The sequence below is a fragment of the Pteropus medius genome, unplaced genomic scaffold (genome assembly GCF_902729225.1).
Source record: "Pteropus medius unplaced genomic scaffold, Ma_sr-lr_union100, whole genome shotgun sequence".
NCBI classification, from domain to species: domain Eukaryota; kingdom Metazoa; phylum Chordata; class Mammalia; order Chiroptera; family Pteropodidae; genus Pteropus; species Pteropus medius.
Window position 1 is genome coordinate 6224954 of NW_024354499.1, and position 20545 is coordinate 6245498.

Genomic DNA, 20545 nt, shown 5'->3' on the forward strand with positions numbered 1-20545 from the left:
TAGGGAAGCTAGGTGGGAGTTTACTGAGGAAGTCTTGGTGTGAACAAGCAGTGGGGATGGGAAGGAAAGGACATTTATAATCCATGTTATGAGAGGTTAACTCATATGACTTAATGATGAGGTGGGCGTAAAGGGTGAGAAGGCTGAAAGTGACTGAGGTTTCAAGCCTGGGTGAGTAGGCAACGGCGGTGCTACTATTAACAGAAAGACAGAAGTTAGAGTGAGAAGTTAGCTGGAGAGGAAACATCACAAATGAGAACAGAAGGCAAGAGTTACATGGGGAGCTGACAATATCTGATTTTAAAAGAGCGCATGAAAAAGGTGTAAGAAAGAATACAAAACCAACGATGGAGTTAAAGAAGTGCTAAGAATTTGCACGAACAGGATCAGGAAGGTTAAAATTCTAAGTAAGTCTTGTCACATAGCAGGCACTCGAAACACACATGTTGTTAAATGAATGAACTGAGGCCTGTGAGAAATTCTCTCTGTAACATACTGCCTTTCAGGCGTTTTGCTGCTTGGAGAAGGTGTCATGTGAAAAGCAAGAAGGAAGAGCCATTTAAACACTATCTTGCTTTTCTCTTTTCCAGAAAAGGAGAGTGGTCTTTAACTGGGATGAGGCAGAACAAACAGAGTGGAGAGAATAGTAATGTAAGATGAGAGAGGAGCTCTTACAAGTACCCAGTCACTTTAAGTGAATTTACATCCAGTGAAGGACAGAAGTATGGGGTGTTCAGGGAAGGGAGAATTAGCCTCAGTGTCGTAGTCTGTATTTATCTGGCTGTATCCAAAGGAGAGAATTTAGCAAGAAGTTAAAAGCATTGGCTTTGCAGTCCACAGAACTAGATTCAAATTCTGACTCAGCCACTTTGGTAGCTGTGTGACCTTCGATAAGTCACTTAATCTCTCAGACTTCACTCTTTCCCATCTGTAAAAACGAGATTAAGAATCCCTATTCTCACAGCGTTATTGTGAAGATTAAATGAGGTAGAGTATGCAAAGCACTTGGTTAAGTGACTAGCACTTAGTGAGATGTATGTGCTGGTTTATATATCTTTGCTTCCTTTACCAATTGTTTTCTTGGGCTACATTTCCAGCAATGGAATTAAAGTGTTGAAGGATCACTTTCCAGACAATGCACACTCCCTCTAGCAGTGCATTATAATGCCAACGTCTGTTTAAAATACCAGGAACTAGAAGAATGTGTATTAAAGCCACTTGAGAAAAATTTCTCCTCAGTGATGTAGCACCTCTGAGATCCTGAGGAACTGGGTGGAGTAAATGGTAAACTAAGCTTTTGGGCTCTAACAGTCAGAAATATCTGTTGTCTCTGCTGTGCAAAGACAGCAGAGTGCTCTTCAAATAGGAAACAGGAACTCAGTGGGTGGACCTAAAAGGGACTGTGGGCTTTGAAACAGGAAAAAAAAGAAGCCTGCTTCTGATAGTGAAAGAGATGAATTGCTGTGCTGTCTTGATCACCCATGTTCTGCTAGGTCAAACTTTTATTCTGTATCCACTTAGCAGTTCTACATGTCTTTGGCTTATATTTGCGGTTGTTTTATTTTGCTTTGTAAGTGTTATATTACCGTTTCATGTATGTGATCTCTTAGTTTTTCCATTTCAGGCAATGGCATACACATACTTGTCCAAATCAGAAACCAGGCAGTTATTTGATACTTTTCTCTTCTTCACTCCCTACATCCGATCCGTCACCAATTCCGACACTGTCTCTAAAACATTTCCTTAATTGGTTTACCTTTCTCTTCTTGACTTCCAGCATTTGAGTGCAAGCCACCGTCATCTCTTGCCAAGACGACTGTTATGCCCAACTGCCTCAATTTCTTGTTTCCATTCTTGCCTCTGCTGGTTCATTTCCAAATTTTGGCCCAGGTAATCTTTTAAAAACTTAGATAGATGATGTCATTTCTCATGATTTCTTTTGGTCCTTAAAGCCCAAAGTCCTTACTTTGGCCTACAAAGCTTTGCATAATTTGACCCCTACTCAATTCTCCTCCCTACCTAGTGGCTCTCTCTCCTCTCACTCTGTTATAAAGGCCTTTTCATTCTCGATTCTTCTCTGAGCTCTTTCCAGCCTTGGAGTTGATGCACATGCCTTTCCCTGTGCTTGGAACGCTCTTCCTGTCACCAGTCACCTGGCTAACTCCCATTCACCCGGCAGGCTTCAGCTTAAATGTCACATTCACAGAGAAGTTCTCTGATAGCAGCCTTTTCTTTTCCTTCATAAACTTCTCAGAATTAGGACTATATGTGTTTAATTCTGTCTCTTCCATTAGAGAGTAAGTTTCTTGAGGCATTATGTAGATAATGTCTGTCATGTTTCCACTAAATATCAAGGGCTTAGAACAATGTCTGGCAAAGACTAGGTGCTCTTTATGTAAATGAACCATAATAGCCAGCACGGTGTTAGGAAGAAAATTAGTTTAAAAATATAGTTATTTAAGGACATTTCTCTTTACCATTTAAAGGTAAAAACTCAGGGATTTTAAAGTTTAGTGTCATATAACTGAATTCAGGAATTATTCTTTATAACATGAAACCAACAAAAGCAAGTCATATTTAATCCACATTTCAGAGATTTTCCAGTTTTTTTCCTGTCTTCTGAAGGATTGGAACAGGTTTGGGATCAGGGCAGCATTCAGCTAACTGTTTTTCTGTGGTTGGTATTTTAACACTCTTCCTCTTCCTCACCTGGGGATGTGGGTACTCACCAGCAGGCTGTGACACAAAGCATGGAAACGCTGTTGATTTGTCTCTAGCTCATCCCAGTCCAGCTGCCAACAGCTCGTGGGTCTCAGGATAAATGGGAGTCCATATGTGACTGACTCACAGATACCAGTTGATTTTACAGCCCTGGGAAGAGGCAATGGCAGTGAAAGCTCCTTAGTGATATCCAGAACCTTGACCTAGATATACTTAAATTCAGATAAGTCTATGACCCTATTGTGAAATCCCTTAGGTTAGGGCCTATGAATTATTCATCTAGTCTGGCCAGTACCTAGCAAGGTATCAGGCACGTAGCACAGTCTCAAAGCCTGTTAATCAATGAATGGAGCAGCCATCATGAAGGCTCATGACTCTAGTAGGTATTTCTTCTCCTGAGCTCATTCTATTCCAAGTGACTTCCCTAGTGACACTCCCATAATACCCCTGCTACAGCAATCATATAACACAACAGTATGCTAACCATCTGCATCCCAGTCTTGGCTCTTGTATGGTGAGGTGCTGACAGAAGATGCATCGAAGAAGAGGATGCATCTAAGAAGGTTCCTAGCAGCATCTATGGTCACAAACCCATAAACAAATTTATTCAGAAACCTGTGCATGGGCACTGCCAGAGGAACCGGAAGCAGTAAAGGTGGCCTTTGCCATCACTGCTAATTCTTCCTTGGACTTGGCTTCCCTGGAAGCGGGAATTCTAGTGCTTAGAGAAACGGGAGGGCAGGGGAAGAGCCTTCATACCACTTGCTCTTTGAAGGTCAGATTTCTGTCCTGATGCCTAAACACAACTGGTATTCAGTAAATATCTACTGAATGGATAAACACCATTCTGTGGATTTTGTTTTTCCCTTCATTTAGAGATGTTCTGGATTTCCAGTCCTCATCCAGACCTCCAAGTGTCCTGCTGCTGCACACATCTCCACCATCCGCTCATTTGTCTCTGCATGCTGAGCAGCCTGGCTGTGCTCAGCCCATACCTGACTCCCGCCTGCCCAACGCCTGGGGATATCCTCTCTCTTTAGGCTTTCTAGCCATAAAACTCGCAAGAATAAGTATTTGCATGGATTAGGGAGATTCCCGTGGACCATACTTGATCACCCGGAGCTTATAATGACAGGCCGAGGACTGGGCAGCCATCTGGTAGAGTGTGCTGAAGTCTCCTTTGGGGTCATCCATTCTCAAGGAGCCATCAGCTGTACCAGGGAGTAAGGACGGGCTGAGGAGTCGCTCTTGGAGATCACATTTCAGGCACACTAGGATAAAAATGACACTGGGGGACGGATGTCTGTCACAAGTTACCTCAGGCTATGCAATTAAGAGACAACATCTGTTACCAGTTCTACCTCCACCTGGCAAGTAAGAGTTGGGAGGAGGCAGAAGAGTGGAAAGAGAAAAGAAAGATTGGTTTGGGAAGGCAGAGCAGATCTGGGACCTACAGTATTGCTCTACGCGACAGGTAACATTTTCTGGGTCTGACATGATTTTTACTCGTTTTACTCCTGTGCTGGCTGAGAGATCTGGTTTAGGATCCAGCCTGAGAGGAACATGTGTCCTCTGTGGAAGAGGCAGCTAACACTACAATATGCAGAGGCCTTTTTTACAGAAGGAAATCTTGCCTCTTCTGCTTCCCTGTAGCGGCTTAGCTTTGGCAAGACTATAGGTCAGATGAAGGAAGAGCAGGAAAGCAGAAGTCAGGCAGTCAGCTGATAGCTATTGTTCCTCTGTTGGCTCTTCTAGTGACATTTGGGGGCTGGGGAGGAATAAGTAAGTTCCTGAAACAGTTTACTTCTAAATTCTTCAAAGGAACAAAAGTATAGAACTTTTTGGGCCTTGGAGTATCACTGTGGCACCAGACCACAGTTCTGAGAGGGCTTTGACTAGGTATGAGTTATTTGTCAAGGTATCATACTCTTCTGTATTAAGCTTCTGCTCCAGCAGTTATATTCACATGCCAGAGTGTATGATGTTCTGTTGCACTATGCTTGAATCCTTGATATTACAAAGTTTTTCAATAAAATGTATACTGGGTTTGAATATTATTAACAAGCTTACAAATACGCAAGCGTTGAGTACTTGTGAGAAGGCTAGTAGTTGATGTTAGTGATTTGTGAAATGATTAACTGCAGCATGAGGTACAAACAAAAGTAGAAATAATGTAGAAAAAAATAGAGTGCCAGAACAGATGTCAGGTACAACTGGCCCTCTGGGCTCGGCACTCAGACGTAGAAATTAATTCTGGGTGAGATGGCTCTTGGCCTGGTGTGTCCTAGAGCCCAGCAAGTCAATAGGAAGGACTTTGCCTAAGACTGCAGCTTCCCCTCATTCCTGTGCGCTGGACTTCACTGTAGGTCTTTGGGCTTCAGGACAGGACAGTTGTATTTATCTGGCTAAAGTTCTCAACTCTGGCTGAATTAAAATTCTTCTAGGAAACTTTAAAAAGGTACTGCCGTCTGGGCCCTACCTCACACCAATCAAATCAGGATCTCTGGGGATGAAGCTCAAATGTTCCTCATATGATTCTTATTGTAGCCGGGGCTAAAACTATGGGAACAGTAGTCTCAGCAGACTGTTCCAAAGTTGGGAAAGCTGTTTCAGCTGGGCTCGGGTCTAGAACGAGGTATCCTTTTCACCACCCAGAACCCAGGTGCCGAGGTGGCAAACCTCAAACCCAAGAAATTAGAAAAAACGCTATCTGGAGCTGACTGTGCACTTTGTCCGTCAGACGGAGGCCTCTGAGGGAAGCACCTAGAGAGGGGCCCAGGCAGCTACAGAAGCAGGTGGTGTGCAGTGGAGAACCTTGTAAGGAGTCAAAGTGAACATCTGAGGAGCAGTCCTCAAAAGATTCTATAGGAGGAGCGCTCAGAGTTTTGTTTTGTTTTGTAGTGAGCCACATATACAGAAATCCAAGTGTGTGGCAATGTGTCGGTGTTTTAACCCATGGATAACTACAGTATGGTCCTTACTATGGTTGCATAAACTCTCGGGTGGCTCATTCCACTGCATGGGAGGCCTGCTTTCCCCAGACCTCATTCCGACTATATTTGAGCACCTGGATTCCAGTGAAGTTCTCCCCAGCAGAAGAGCTGATGAGTCTGGATCTAAGTTCTATCAGAGACCTGTGGACTTCCAAAAAATGGTTGCAGATGGAGATAAACATTCAGGCTCTGATCCTGGTGCTGAAAGCCATGGGAAGAGGGTGGGCAAAACAGAGAAATTCTCAATAGTACCACAGGCAAATGCTGTGCAACAGTGGAAGGAAGGCTGGTTGCAGGAGTTTCTGGCCTTTGAGGGGCCTGCCCTCCTAATAAGAAAAGTGAATCTTTAGGCCCTTCGTTTAGAATTACCTAGCATGAGGCAGGCTGTGTAGTAGGTAAGGGCCCTGGCTCTGGAGGCAGACAGACTAGGTTTGATGAATGTCCTCTGGGCTGAGAGGAGTCAAGTGTACAAAATATAGATTTCTAGTCCTGAGGGTAGGAGTGGGCTCTGGTGTTGCCTGGCTTCAAATTCTGACTCTGTTATTAACTTTCTCTGTGGTGCTGGGAAAATGTTTAATTTTGCTAAGTCTCAGTTTTCTCATCTGTAAAACAGTGATAATATTGTATTTAATTGATTCCAAGATGCATTATTTTCACATACTAACATCTCTATATGCATCTTACAATTGCCACTGACCAGGCACACACTTGTAACCTGTACATAGTACTCTAACTTTAAAAAAGCTCTCTCATAAATAAAAAAAAAATATTTCTAAGTGATAAGAAAGCATTGTGTTAATGTTAAATTGGCAGTATTTTTCTTTCTAAGTAATTCTTTCTTACACAGAATATTGGTATATCTTATAATTGATAGCATCTTAGATTCAATGACATTATGGTGACATTACCTGCCTCATGATGTTGTGTGAAGATGAAATAGGATAATGCAAAGGAAAGAGTTAACATAGTGTTTTGGGGAAAAGAGATAAGAAGTGAATTCCAGAGGATAAGACAGGAAACAGTTGATACTATTAGCCTTGGACAAAAGGGGTGGAGAGGAGATCTTGAAAAGAAGATTTTATAGAAGGAAAGACAGATTAAAATCCAGGTAAGTTGTCAAAGGTATCCCAGGCCCTAGATTGAAATAGGGGGTGGTGGTGGGATAAAGAACTGATGGTTATCTCCAGAAAGAAAGGACCAAAGTGTATCTTCCCCTTTGGGGCTGGGAATCTGTACCCATTTTTTTTTCTCATTGAACTCCCACTCTTAAAAGGGAATACAGGCCTTGGTACTTTTCCTTCAGAGCTGGGCCTTGAGGAATCAACTTTTCCAAACTCAGTGTGGCTGACTATACTGATGGCCCCATTTGCAGGCCCTGCCACCTGGGTCCTGAGCCAACCTTCAAAGGGAATATGAGACTAGAAATGGCTTTATCTGTGTCATCTAGAGGAACCTGGAATGAAGCATCAATACCAGCCAGAACAATATCCAAGGCCTGCTGGCATGTCCAGAACACTGGATTGATCTCTAGGCTTCCAGAATTGCCAGGACATGCTTTGGGAATGTAGTCTCGGGCCTCTAGATATCCTCCCTGGGGCCTGCCTTTGTAGTTGCTTTAGTTCCCCTCGATTTGATGTCTCCCTATTCAAAAGACCTCTCTTTAATCTTGTTTAGTCTTGGTTTTTTTCCTCTACTCATAGGCCCTGTTGATAATGTTGAGGTACCAGCCTGCCTCAAATTATAATGTCATTAATAGCTACTGCATTAAAAAATAAAAATTTGGGAAAAATATGATTCACTGTGCTCTTATGTAGTATAGCTACTGCCCAACTATTGAGGTGGCTGTCTTTGCCTCTTAACTAACTGTTCCTTGCTGTCTGGACTTAATTACATTCAGTTTTCTAACTGGTCACTTTTTAGAAATTCTTTCCTTATTCCATATGCTTACACTGGACAACTTCGTCCAATCCTCCTCTAATCCCTAAACCTCAACTATTCTGTAGTCTGATGACTCACCAATCTAGACTCCAAATCCTAGACTAGGATGATCATAGCCTACATAATATGTCTTTTGGGGTGGGGTGGGGGGCGTATACTTGGATTATCTGTGCCTCTGGAAATGTTGCCGAAGGACGGTGAAGGAAAAAGAAGATGGATATGTTCTTGGTCTGTTCCACTGTTATGTAGCCAGGCTTTGAAGAAAATCTCCATGCTGACAATATCATTGTCTACAGTCTGAAAGTCAATGTCAGTTTCCAGGATAGAACTCTCTGCAGAAGAAAAGGAAATAGTGGTTAAAGTGTTTAATTCTTTAACTGTAAATTTTGAAATTGCAAAATTTAAATGCACACATTTTTTGACCCATTAATTCTACTTCCAGATATATGCCCTACAGACATTCTTGGATAGTACATAAAAAGACATATGCAAAGATGTTCGGTACAGCATTGTTGCACTAACAAATAATCAAAACGCCAAAAGGAAGCAGTTCAAATGCCCAGCAATAAGGGAATGTCTAAATAAATTACGGTATACTCAGACTATGGAGTATTATGTAGCTGTTAACAAATAAAGTAAAACTAAATGTAGTGAAATGAAAAGCTAGGAGATAGTAAGTGAATAAAGGAAGTTGTATAACAAATGTGTATATGAGCCCATTTACATAAAAATAAAACTATTGGCCTAAGTACATACACATGTATATAAATGCATTTTTCAAAGGTCTGGAAGGCTACCATCAAACTGTTAGCAGTAGACAGGAGTGGAAATGGGACTGAGTTCTGAGATACATTCCTTTTTATTATACATATTTCTATACTCTTTGAATTTTATTGAAATCATGTATTTAAAAACATTCTAGAATACAAAAACAGCAATAAAATAATATAGCAATGCAAATTAAATAGTTAAGTGGCACTTCAGCTTTTTGTTGTTTCATAGTGAAAATGTATTCAATTATTACTTCTGTTATAAAAAAATAAATTTTACAAAGATGAAAAGAAAAAAAGAAAAGATGAACTCCCGAGTTTTACCTTCTGACACAGTTTACGCAAGTTTGCCATTGGCATGCTGTATCTCACAGTGCGATCAGCAGCCAAGAAGACAGTGATGGTCTGGTGGAATTTGATTTGATTCCAAATCTGAACGAATGGAGCTGGGTGGGTGGGTGAGGAGGCTTTGCTGGGCTACTTCCTGCTTCAGGCAACGCTAGCTCAGGAGTTGGGTTCTGAATATGCAGGTAAATGTCAGTAAAAGCCAAATATTAGGTGGTGGGGAAGTGCAGAGAGAGGAAATGAGGCAAGAGCTGGAAAGAACGTGAAGAGGAACCCGAATTTTTTTGCCTGACTGTGAGGGACTCTCTGAAATCCTTTTACAAAGGGCCTAAGAAAAGCCGGTTGCTCTAATGAATTAACTTCTGTGTATGACTCATGGATCCCAGGGAGAAGGTTGGTCTATTTCTAGAACGACATTCCTGAGGACAAGTATGCAGAGGTGGCAGACTCTTTACAGGGAACAAAGGGCTTCAGTCCAACGTGTTGGTACCCACACAGGAGGTGTGGTGAGACTTATATGACTTCATGTCATATTTAATGACTAGTTCTGTGTCTGAAAAGGGGCACCAAATGCATTTCTCTTTGACCGGTAGGATTAAAACTCTACTGTTTTTTGTGAATAACTATGAGGATTCATTAGCTAATTAGTTATTTCATTCGTTTCTTTAGGCAGAAATATTCATCGTGTATTACATAGAAGATAAAATACCAGGTACAAAGATCTAATGATACTCTTTAAGGAGTTTATAAAGCAACATTGTATATATGTTTTTCAAAGGAATATTTATTGCAGTTATAAAGCGACACTATTTTTGACCATTCTTCTTAAACTCTCATCTGTCCCATTATGTTTTAGGGTGCTATAGTGATAAATATAAAGTAATTTGTCAAAGAAATGTCCCTTGTAAGTAAGGAGAAAGGTTTTTTTAATAATGTGAACCTTATTTTGTCACAGGCAAAACAAGAAAAACCTTAATTTTTTTGAACCTGGACTTTGACTTGAATGGCATATGAAAATGACTGAACAGCTTCTCCTCAGGGAGGCAAAATAGTTATTAAAGCTTGAGAAGGCAGATACAGAACTACTGAAATGGAACTGAGCAAAGGATCTCAGAAAGTAGAGAGGATAATATTGCTTAGAGTTTCAACAATGGAATTTTGGAGAGGAGAAATAAGTATTTCATTTTTTTTTTCTCCCCAGGGAAAGGGTAGAAAGTCTTCTCATGGCCAGTATAAGGGGACAACAGCAAAGTTATCTCCCACTGAGAATCTGGACATAAAAATAGGAGTTTTCCCAGAGTTAAACCATAAAATCAACACAGAACGGTGAGGTCCATTAAAAACAGTGATCTAAAGAAAGGAGAATGGCTTACTGACCACAGCAAGATTTGGCTGGAGCCTATGCACGGTACTGGCTTATCCAAAGAATGAACATTACAGAGGGGGTTGGCCAGAAACGAAGCACAGAGAACGGCATGGCTCAGAGGAGAGGGCTTGCTGGCTCAATGATGTGCCCCAATGCCAAGATGTGTCTGTTAAGTCTCTGCTCTTCCTGGTGATGATGATGGTTATGGTTCTCCCTCTAAAATATCCTGGCTTAAAACAGTCATGGGAATGTAGAGTACAACATAGGGAATATAGTAATAATATCGTAATAACTATAAATGGTTCTAGGCAGGTACTAGACTTATCGGGGGGATCACTTCATAAATTACTTAAATGTCTAACCACTATGCTGTACATCTGAAACTAATATAAAATAATATTGAATGTTAAATGTAATTGGATAAAAGTATTCTGGCTTATATTTTGGTCTTAGGCTAGATAAGGTAAGCCTATCTTGGAGAGAGGCTGTCAAAATAATTTTCTGATCTTGCAAAGCTGAAGGACCAAGCCTGAAACATGGCGTCTCTCAAGGAAAATGCCGGTCTTCTCTGCAGACTTCCCATCAACATTCCTGAAGTTCTGTCCAACTTCTTAACCTATAGGTTCTTGGGAAAGCCACAGAGCAGAGCTTCTTCCTTGGAAAAAGTTCTCATGTAATTTTCGTAGAGACACTGTACTTTGGGTTTGAGTCTATAGTTTTTCGGGCTCAGAAGGGAGTTAGCAGCTTCTCAGGGACAGTCATATTGTTCAAGTTAACTACTAATGTGTTAAGCAGAACACACTAGAGGGAAAATGTCTTTTCCATTTCCTCTGCCAGTGGTTCAGACATTCCTTTCCTTGTGCCTGGATCATGGCAGTAACCTCTTAGCTGTCCTACCAAACTCCATTCCTTCTCCAGTACTTACATACTGCTACCAGTTAATTCTAAAATGTGGTTTCATCAGATCCTATTGTTGCTAAAGAGCACATATTGCCTTCCTGCTGTCATCTTTATTACCCTCACTCAGCCTATGTTACTGGTAATACTCATCATTCCTCAAATACCACACCCTTCCCTTCTTCTATGATGGCTTATACGATTCCTTCCATCTCTACCCGTTGAGATTCTGTAATCCCATCCCGCACGGGTAGCTTACATAGAGCTGAAGCTTAGCAAATGCCTGTTAAGTTAAACAACAAATTAAACAATTGCTCCCTCCTCCATGGCTCTCACTACTTTTTCCTGTAACTCTTCTGCTTCAACTAAGTTCGTCTCCTTTGTCACATGACTTCCTTCCTTCCTTAGTGCTTTTATTACTCTGTCAATCCATGGCCTGTGCCTCCCCCAGAATTCAGCGCAGAGCTGACTCTGTCCAGGAAATTATGCTTAATTATATCCTCCCTTATTCGGTTTTAATCAGCATCCCCTGGGGATCTGTGGGCTTCATTTGGTCAATATTAATTACACTTGTTAATTGTCTCCCCTGAAGGGGTTTCTTCTCTTTCTGTGAGTTTTTGAAAGGTGATGGGAGGTAGTGGAAAGACAAGGGTTTGAATCTTGACTTGAAAGTTGTTAGCTATGTGACTTTGGGCAAAGTGGGGATAGTACAACCTATGTCACAATTATAGCGAGGCATACGAAGTAAGATGATTATCTCTGAATGGCATGTGGTAGGTCCAACAAATGGCATTTTCTTCCTTTACTCTCGTCAACAAAGTCATTTGCATTTATAGAATAAGAATGTGCTTTCCTTTTTTAAATTCTCCCCTCCCCGCCCATCACTTCCCTTGGTGACTGCTTCCTCCCCGACACTTAGAACTGTGTTCCTCACCAGTACAACTAAATGTGCTACATTTGGGGGCTGAGAAAGAGACTTCTCAATTTCTCAGATACTGAAGAGCAGCTCCCACATGGACTGGGGAGCAGTGCACCGGACACGAGATGAGCCGAGTCCCACCGAGGGTATGAAATAAAAAGGTTACCGGAACGTGGGCGCAGCTCTGAGCGTCTGGGTGATGAAGACAAGTGAGGAAGGTCTGGTTCACAGCAGTCTACCCAGCAGCCAGCATTCACATTCAGTTTTTGGAATTACCCTGCCCCCCTGTGGCCACAAGCAGTGACATCCTTCACTGAGCTCTTTTTCAGCTTTTCTGGAAGGGCTACAATAATGAGAAAAACTAATCATTGAAAATAAGGTAATGCCTAAAGCAGCTCTACTCAGAAGTCAACCTAAAAACAGGGTTACAAAACGAAAAATGTGTTTAAATGGGAGAAATAAACACTTTAACACACATACATGCACCTTTAATGACTGTATTTTTCTCTTGACATAGAATGCCTAAAGTGGAGGTCCAAGAAAATGGCCTGCACATCCTCCCTAGTCCCACAAAGGCCCTGACCTATAGGCCGGACCTATTTCTATCGAAATGACCTTCATACAACCTCTTCTTGGGCTTCACATATGGGTATCACGGGTACCCATCTGAAATTATATACAATTTCACCTGTATGTGTATACATATATTTTGGTGGGGTAGAGGAAGGAGATAGGTCTTTAGCTTTTAACGGGTTCTCAAAAGAGCTTCATGACCCCAAAAAGGTCAACAACCACTACAGAAACTATGAAATCATGGTATCTTAGCCTCCCTAGGTCAGTTTACAATCAGTGCTGGCTACTCTCTGAATACAGAAGTAGCTCTGGGTTATTAACAACCAGGTTAAGTAATCAAAGCAGATGGATTTTGCTCAGGAACAGCTATGCAGTCACTCAACCACTGTCCCTAAATCAGCAATGGCATGAGGATCAGCTGCAGCAGCTCACAATGTTGGGGGCAGTCCAGCTTGTCTGTCACTTGCCTCATTTGTGGCAACTGTGTAAGGGCTCCCTTTTTACCATGTCCTTGTCAGCACCAGTTGTCTCTTGTCTTCTTGATAACAGTCATTCCAACGTGAGTGAGGTGATATCTCATCGTGGATTTGATTTGCATTTCCCTGATGATTAGTGAGGTTGAGCATCTTTTCATGTGTCTGTTGGCCATTTTAATGATGTCCTCTTTGGAGAAGTGTCTGTTTACTTCTTCCGCCCATTTTTAAATTGGATTATTGAGTTGACTGAATTCTTTATGTATTTTGGATATTTACCCCTTCTCTAATATATGACTTGCAAAAATTTTCTCTCATTCTGTAGGCTGTCTTTTCATTTTGTTGATTGTTTCTTTTGCTGTACAGAAGCTTTTGAGTTTGCCGTAGTCCCATTCGTTTTTTGTTTGTTGTTGTTGTTGTTGTTTTGTGCTTTTGGTATCATGCCCAAAGAAATTATTGCCAATATTGATGAGCTTCTTCTCGACTTTTTCTTCTAGGAGATTTATGGTATCAGGTCTTACGTTTAAGTCTTTGATCCATTTTGAGTTAACTTTTGTCAGTGGTGAGACAGGGGTCCAGCTTCATTGTTCTGCATGTGTTTCTCTAATTTTCCCAGCACATTTGTTGAAGAGACTATCCTTTTCCCGCTGGGTATTCTTGACTCCCTTGTCAAATATTAGTTGACCTTATATACCCCAGGTTTAATTCTAGGCTCTTTGTTCTGTTTCATACAATGGATGATTTATATCATTAGTGACAAACTAGGGAACTATGGGTCCCCCTAGCTCTGGGACAGGTCCCAACCTAATTTCAGGTGTAATATTTTAGCCCTTAGTAACCAGATAAACAAGGAAAAAAACTATTTCCAGAAAAATTACTTTGGCTGGGTGAGTAATCTTTTTAGATTTACTTTTTCTCAGGCCTGTGTGTTTCTAATAGGACAGAAGCCTGTGACTGGTAGTAGGGACTGCTCTATGGGGAAAGCAGCACCATGTCCCCACACATTTGGGATGATGAGAGCAAACCTGCATGACAAGGAGCTGTCAGTCAATCCTGCTTTGAGATATATAACTTGCCTTGCCCTGGCTGGTCCAAGCAGAAAGGAGATCATGCAGGTGCAGCAAAGAGGGTCCTGGTTAGGGAAGGATGTGTGCATACCTGTGGGCACCAGATTCAGCACCTTTTCCACCTCTGCACCCCCAGCACTGGCATAGTATCTGGCATACAACAGGAGCTCAGTAAATGCTTCACAGTACAGAATAAACTAACTCTGGCCAGCCTGCTGGTTACTTTCTCTATGACCTTAGACCAGTCACTTCATCTTCTAAGCTCAATTTCTCCATATGTAAAGTGGAAATGATAATAATACCTAGGCAAAGGGTTTGTTAGAGTATAAAATGATGACACCTAAAAACACTTTGTAGACTTTAAAGCACCATGCAACTATAAGTTTTCTAATCATGAAAGATTAGAAAACTTCCTCCCAGCTGTCTGCGCATGAACATTTTAGTCATATGATTCAAGTTGTAAGAAAATATATTTTATCTATGAGTCTCAATAGCTCTATTTTCATTTTATTGAAAGAAAATGCAGCTCATATGTAAAAGAGGTTGATTTTTACTGACTGAGATATTTCAAAGTGTAGAGCACAGTTTGACTTAGGAAACACTTGGTTTAAAATGTATTTAAAAAGTCTTCTTTTCCTGCACAAACTAATTTGCATATTCTATAAACCAAAAAGCATTTAATGTAAATTGTAATGCAAATTTGAAAAGCTGATTGGGAAGAGGTGTTTTCATTACACTTAAATCTAGCATTAAAATCTATTGGAATGACCCTAAGAAATAGACCAAGGAGTTTTGCCTCCTTAATGCCCACGGCAGCTGAAGGAAGGATTTACTCCTAGGTGAAAACAAAAGTAGGAGGAACCAAGAAAGAATATAACACTTACTAGGGAGCCAGGTAGACTAAGGAAAAGTTTTTAAAAAACACTGAAATCAAAGAAAGCCCGAAAACATATCCTAGGCAAAACCAACAAAAATCTAGATAGACTATGTAACAAATTTGTGATCTTATACGTGTGTATGCATTTGTTGGTACTGTTTGAGGTGTAGCTTCAGGGTACGGAATTCCTAGAAGTGGGAGTGGTGAGTCAAAAGTAAGTAGTTTCGATAGATCTTGCCAAATTCCCCCTTAGAAAGGTTGTGCCCTCGTGCATTCTACCAGCAATGTATAGAAGTGAAGCCTCACCAACAGAATATGCTGTCAAACCTTTTAACTTTTGCCAATCTAATCGGTGAGAACTGATATGCCAGTGTAGTGTTAATTTTCATTTCTCTAATTATGAATGAGGTTGAGCATATTTTCATATGTTTCAGGATCATTTTAAAAAAGCTTTGAATTATCTGTTCATGTCTTTTGTCCATTTTTCTATAGGGTTTTGGTCTTTCTCCCCTCAATTTGTAAGTGTTTTTTTTATTAGAGTTATTAACCTTTTTCCCTTTGAGATATAAATTGCATATGCTTTTTCTTAGTTTTTCACTTGTGTTGTGACTTTGCTTGTGGTGCTTTTTGCCATGCTTAAGATTTTTATTTTTATATAGTTAATTTTTATGTATTTAAATCAATCAATCTTTTTTTTCATTGTACTGGATTATGAGTCATAGGTAAAAAGCCTTTCCCTATGCTGAGATTATAAAGGAATTTGCCAACGTTTTCTTTTACTACTTTTAAAATATCATTCTTTACATAGGTTCCTAGTCCATTTGGAATATTTTCTACATGGATAACCAGTTGTCCCAGCACCCTTTTGAACAAGTCCATCTTTGCCTTAGTGATTCATGATGCCACCTTTATTCTATGCAAAATTTATATTGGTATTTGTGTCTATCCCTGGCCCCTACCAATGCTTGTACTGTGCTAACTAGTACTCTTCTGCTAAGTATATGATGGGCTGATTTCAGATATAGAAGTGGCCAGATCGTCCCAAAGTTGTTGAGTGGGAGCAGTGCGAGTCATTTGTCAAGTAAAGCAGGTAGGTGTGTGTGTGTGTGTGTGTGTGTGTGTGTTAGGGGATTAGGGGATGAGGGGAATAAGAGAGAATAATGGGAGTTTAATCAAAAGAACTTCTTTTAAGTTATAATCTCCTAAAGACAGGAAGAGAAATGATGGAGAACTTGAAGTTATTGACCTGAATAGAAGATAGAAGGAAGGCAAAAAGAAAGAACCAAACTGATCAAGACTGAATAAGGGCCTTCCAGTCTGGTTAGGTTCCAGTACCTAACAAACTGATCTTCCTGTAAATAACAGCTATAAACTCATATTACTTGAGTGCTCTGGAGATTGAACAAAGGTAGATTTTGGAGAGGAGTTCAAACTTGGAGGAGGTGACCAGCAAGGAATGAATGCTCCATTTTTGTACCTTTGCCCTGAGGGTGGCCTTGGTTAGAGCAGTGTAGGAAAGCTACAACTTCAATAGAAAGGCCTCTGTCTTTCATTGGCATTACTAGGGGAAGGAACCTGAGGCACCTAAAGTCTCCAGAGAGTGAGGGAGAAATCTAAGAAAGGAGACATCCAGATCCAGAGAACCCTAAATCATGTCTTTAAGCTCAACTGACCCTAGGTGGGACAAACTGAAAGTAGCTCACACTTTAAGTTTAAAGAACAGAACTGAGATTTGGGTGAGGGGCCCACTGCAAGCCATGAGAGGTTGCAGTTTGAATTTAACAAAGTTAACTGTCTGTCAAAACAAACATTTCTCAGAGTTATATAATAAAGTCCAGAGTCTCTAATGTTATGTGTACATAACAGTCAAAAAATACAATCCAAATGTTTTTGGCATACAAAGAGTCAGAAAATGTGTCCCAATCTTAAAGGAAAATACAATCAATAGATGCAAACTCTGAGATAACAAAGATGTTAGATTTATCAGGCAAAGACTTTAAAGCAGCATAATTATAATTATGCTCAATGAAGAATAGAAAATATGTTCATAATGATAGAAAAGATAGGAAATATCGAAAAAAGCAATAGAAAGTATAAAAGAGAACCAAATGGAAATGTTAGAACTGAAAAATACAATATCTGAACAAAAAAGTTCACCACATTGCCTTAGTATCAGATGGAGATGAGAGATGTGTGAATTTAAAGATAGATCAATAGAGATCATCTAATCTTAAGAAGACAAAGAAAAAAGTCTGAACAAACCAAACCAAGCCAAACCAAACCAACCAACCAAACAAAAAACCAGAGTCTTGGGGAACTGTGGAACAATTTAAAAAGGTTTAACATCTGGATAATTCAAGTCCCAGAAGGAGAGAACAGTGGTAAATGAGACAAAAAAAAATAGTTGAAGAAATAATGGCAGAAAGTTTTCCAAATTAGGTTAAGGATATAAATTTGCAGATTCAATAAGCTCAGTGAACCCCGAACAAGAAATCCATGCTGAATCACATGATTGTAAAGCTGCTGAATAATAAACATAAAGAAAATATTCTCGAAAGCAGCCTGAAAAATGATCTTTTACATACAAGGGAAAGTGATTTAAGAACTGTGACTTTTAATGAGAAACCACAGAAGGCCAGAAGACAGGGGAGCAACATCTTTAATGTGCTGAAAGAAAAAAATATCCTGTCATTTCATAATTCTATATACAATAAAAATATCCTTCAAGAGTGAAAGTGAAATATACATTTTCATATAAATAAAAACTAAGAGAATTGTTATCACTGGAACCAGACTACAAGAAATACTAAAGTTCTTTGGGCTGAAGGAAATGATACCCAGAGGAAAGCTGGGTCCTCAGGAATTAATGAAGAGCACTGGAAATGGTCAATATAAAAGATAATTTCTCTCTTAGTTTCTTTAAAAGTCACATAACTGTTTAAAGGAATATTTATAATATTGTCATGTGGAGTTTGTAATGTAGATGTAATATACATAATAACTATAACAAAATGTCAGTGTGTGTATAGGGGATAAATGAACATACATAGTTGCAATGTTTTTGTATTTTACATGAAATGGTACTAATTCAAAGTGGGCTGTAAAATAGTTTAAGAATACATTTTAATCCCTACTTAGGTATTGTAATCCTGAGGCTTCAACATTCTATGTAAAGTGGTACTATACTGACTCTAAGTAAACTGTGAAAAGTTAAGGATGTATAGCATAATCCCTAGAAAAGTCACTAAAAAATAATGCAAGAAAATATAGCTGAACAATGAATAAATTAAAATAGAATTTTAAAAATATTTCATAATCTAAAAAAAAAGCAGGAAAGCAGGGAAAAGATGAACAAAAACCCAAGAGGACAAACAAAAAATAAAATGGTAGACCTAAATTCAACTATAGCAATACTTATGGTAAATGCAAATGGACTATCTACTCCAAATAAAAGGCAGAGATTAGCAGAATAGATAAAAATGGACTTAGTTACATGCCATCTTTGTACTTAAAGAGATATACTTTAAGTACAAAGACACAAATGGCTGAAGGTAAATTATTGGGAAAAGATGAACCAGACACACAGTAAGACCCAAAATAAATAAAAACATATGCCCATACAAAGATTTGTGTATGATTATTTGCAGCAGCTTTAGTCACAACAGCTAAAAACTGGACACAAACAACCAAAACATCCATTAACAGGTGAATGGTTAACATAATGTGGCACATTCACACAATATAATACTACTCAGCAATAAAAAGACACTAATTATTGGTATAAACAACATGGATGAATCTCAAAATCTGAATAGAAAAAGTCAGATACAAAAGAAGGATTTACTGTATGAGTCCATTTATATAAAGTGCAAACCAAAAGCAGATCAGCGGTATACATTGGGGGCCAAAGAAGGGATGGAGTATAAAGGGCAAAAAGAATCTTTTGGGGATGATGGAAATGTTCTGTATCTTGATTGTGGTGATGATTTGTGGGCATATTCAATTGCCAAAACTCAGCGAATTGTATACTTTGAATGGATTCAAATTACAGTATGTAAATTATTTCTCAATAAAGTTGGTGGGGAAAAAATTTTTTAAATCCTAATATTCAAATAACTTTATATTTTCCTTTGAATTCTAAAAAACTCTTTAATTCAATTTTTAAAAAGGGAAGGAAGATTTGCCATTTTCTGAGGCTAATGGTTTCTGTTGGTAAAATAAACAAATGTCTCTCTGTGTTAAAAATCTTTAGTAATAAATACAACAGTGGTTGTAATTTAGTCTTAACACCATAGGGAAATGACTTTAATGCAGTTATCAAAGGCGAACTCAAGGAACAGCTGTATTTTCTGGCCTATTTTCTAAGACGATGAAAGGGGGAAAAATATCTATCTTGAGTCTGAAAATTGCACTGAAGCATGAAACATAGAACAGGTCCGTCCCCTCCCGCCCCACTCCCCCACCCCCAGCTGGTGGAATCCTTTAGGAAGCAATGAATCTTTATCTTCTATGTTTGGGTTGTTAACATTTGATGTTTCCTGAGAACACATATGGATAAAATACCTTTCCAAAAGAGCTTGACATTGATCTCTGGCAAAGTCTAGGAGAAAATATTAAACAGATGGTTTGTGAGCACTTAGAATGGGAACTTGATATCCTTGTGTACAAGCTGAGAGATGTAGGCTGGTGGACAGCGTCATTAGGCTGATTTGCAACTGGCTGAAAGACTTACATACCCAACGAGTGCAGACTGTTGTCAACCTGGACCGATGCCCTCTGGATGCCAAAGTGCATTGATCACAGTGGCCATTTTAGTTTTGGCATGTTTATTACTTAGCTAGTCTTTAGAAAGCTATTATAAATTTTTTTATTATATGCAAATAAACACATGCAACATATATGTAAGCTATGAAGCATAACAACATTTGAATACTCATGAATCTTTTATTCAGTGTAAGCATGTAGAACATCACCAACACTACTAAAATATCTATATGCTTCTCCCTGATCTTCTCCAAGGGAAAACTTGCCAAACTGAATTTTTTTTATCATTCCTTTTCTTTTAAAAGTAGCTTTATTGTTTTAAACAAATACTTTATTATTTTAGTTTTGCTTGAGCTTTATAAAGAGGTATCATACTGTACATATCTTTGATTATATGCTTTTTCCTCATTATTAAGAAGATTCATCCTCATTGTTGTCTGTAGCTGTGAATATTCTGCTTTGTGAATATACCTTGCAATATTTACTCATGCCTTGTTCAATGGACATTTGAATGGTTTCTAATTTTTGGCTTTTTGAATAATGTCAGTATTTACATTCTTATACATGTCTCCACGTGCATTTTTTAAAAGTTTTTCTGGAGACATTCTTCTAGGAATGCAATTGCTAGGAATAGAATATTGTGAATGTTACTTTACAACAAAATGACAAATTGTGTACCAATTTACATCCTTTCTATCAGTGTATAAGAATTTCCATTGCTCTGTTGTTGTCAATACTATTGTGAGACATTAATTTTTTGCAACCTAGTGAGCATAAAATGGTATTATCAATGTCTTAATTTATATTTCCTTGATTACTAATGGGGGTAAGAATTTTTCTTA

At 39.2% G+C, this 20545-nt stretch overlaps 1 protein-coding gene across 3 annotated transcripts in view; it reads right to left on the bottom strand.

Annotated features, from left to right (window-relative positions):
- M1AP (meiosis 1 associated protein) overlaps positions 1-20545 on the bottom strand; it is a 64593-nt gene that overhangs the window by 12888 nt on the left and 31160 nt on the right. For all 3 annotated transcript variants that reach the window (XM_039852699.1, XM_039852701.1, XM_039852700.1), the window contains 3 exons: positions 7811-7984; positions 3830-3992; positions 2730-2871 (listed from right to left, as the gene is read on the bottom strand). In XM_039852699.1, coding sequence (XP_039708633.1) covers positions 2730-2871; positions 3830-3992; positions 7811-7984 — 479 coding nt within the window. The remainder of the gene's footprint in view (positions 1-2729; positions 2872-3829; positions 3993-7810; positions 7985-20545) is intronic.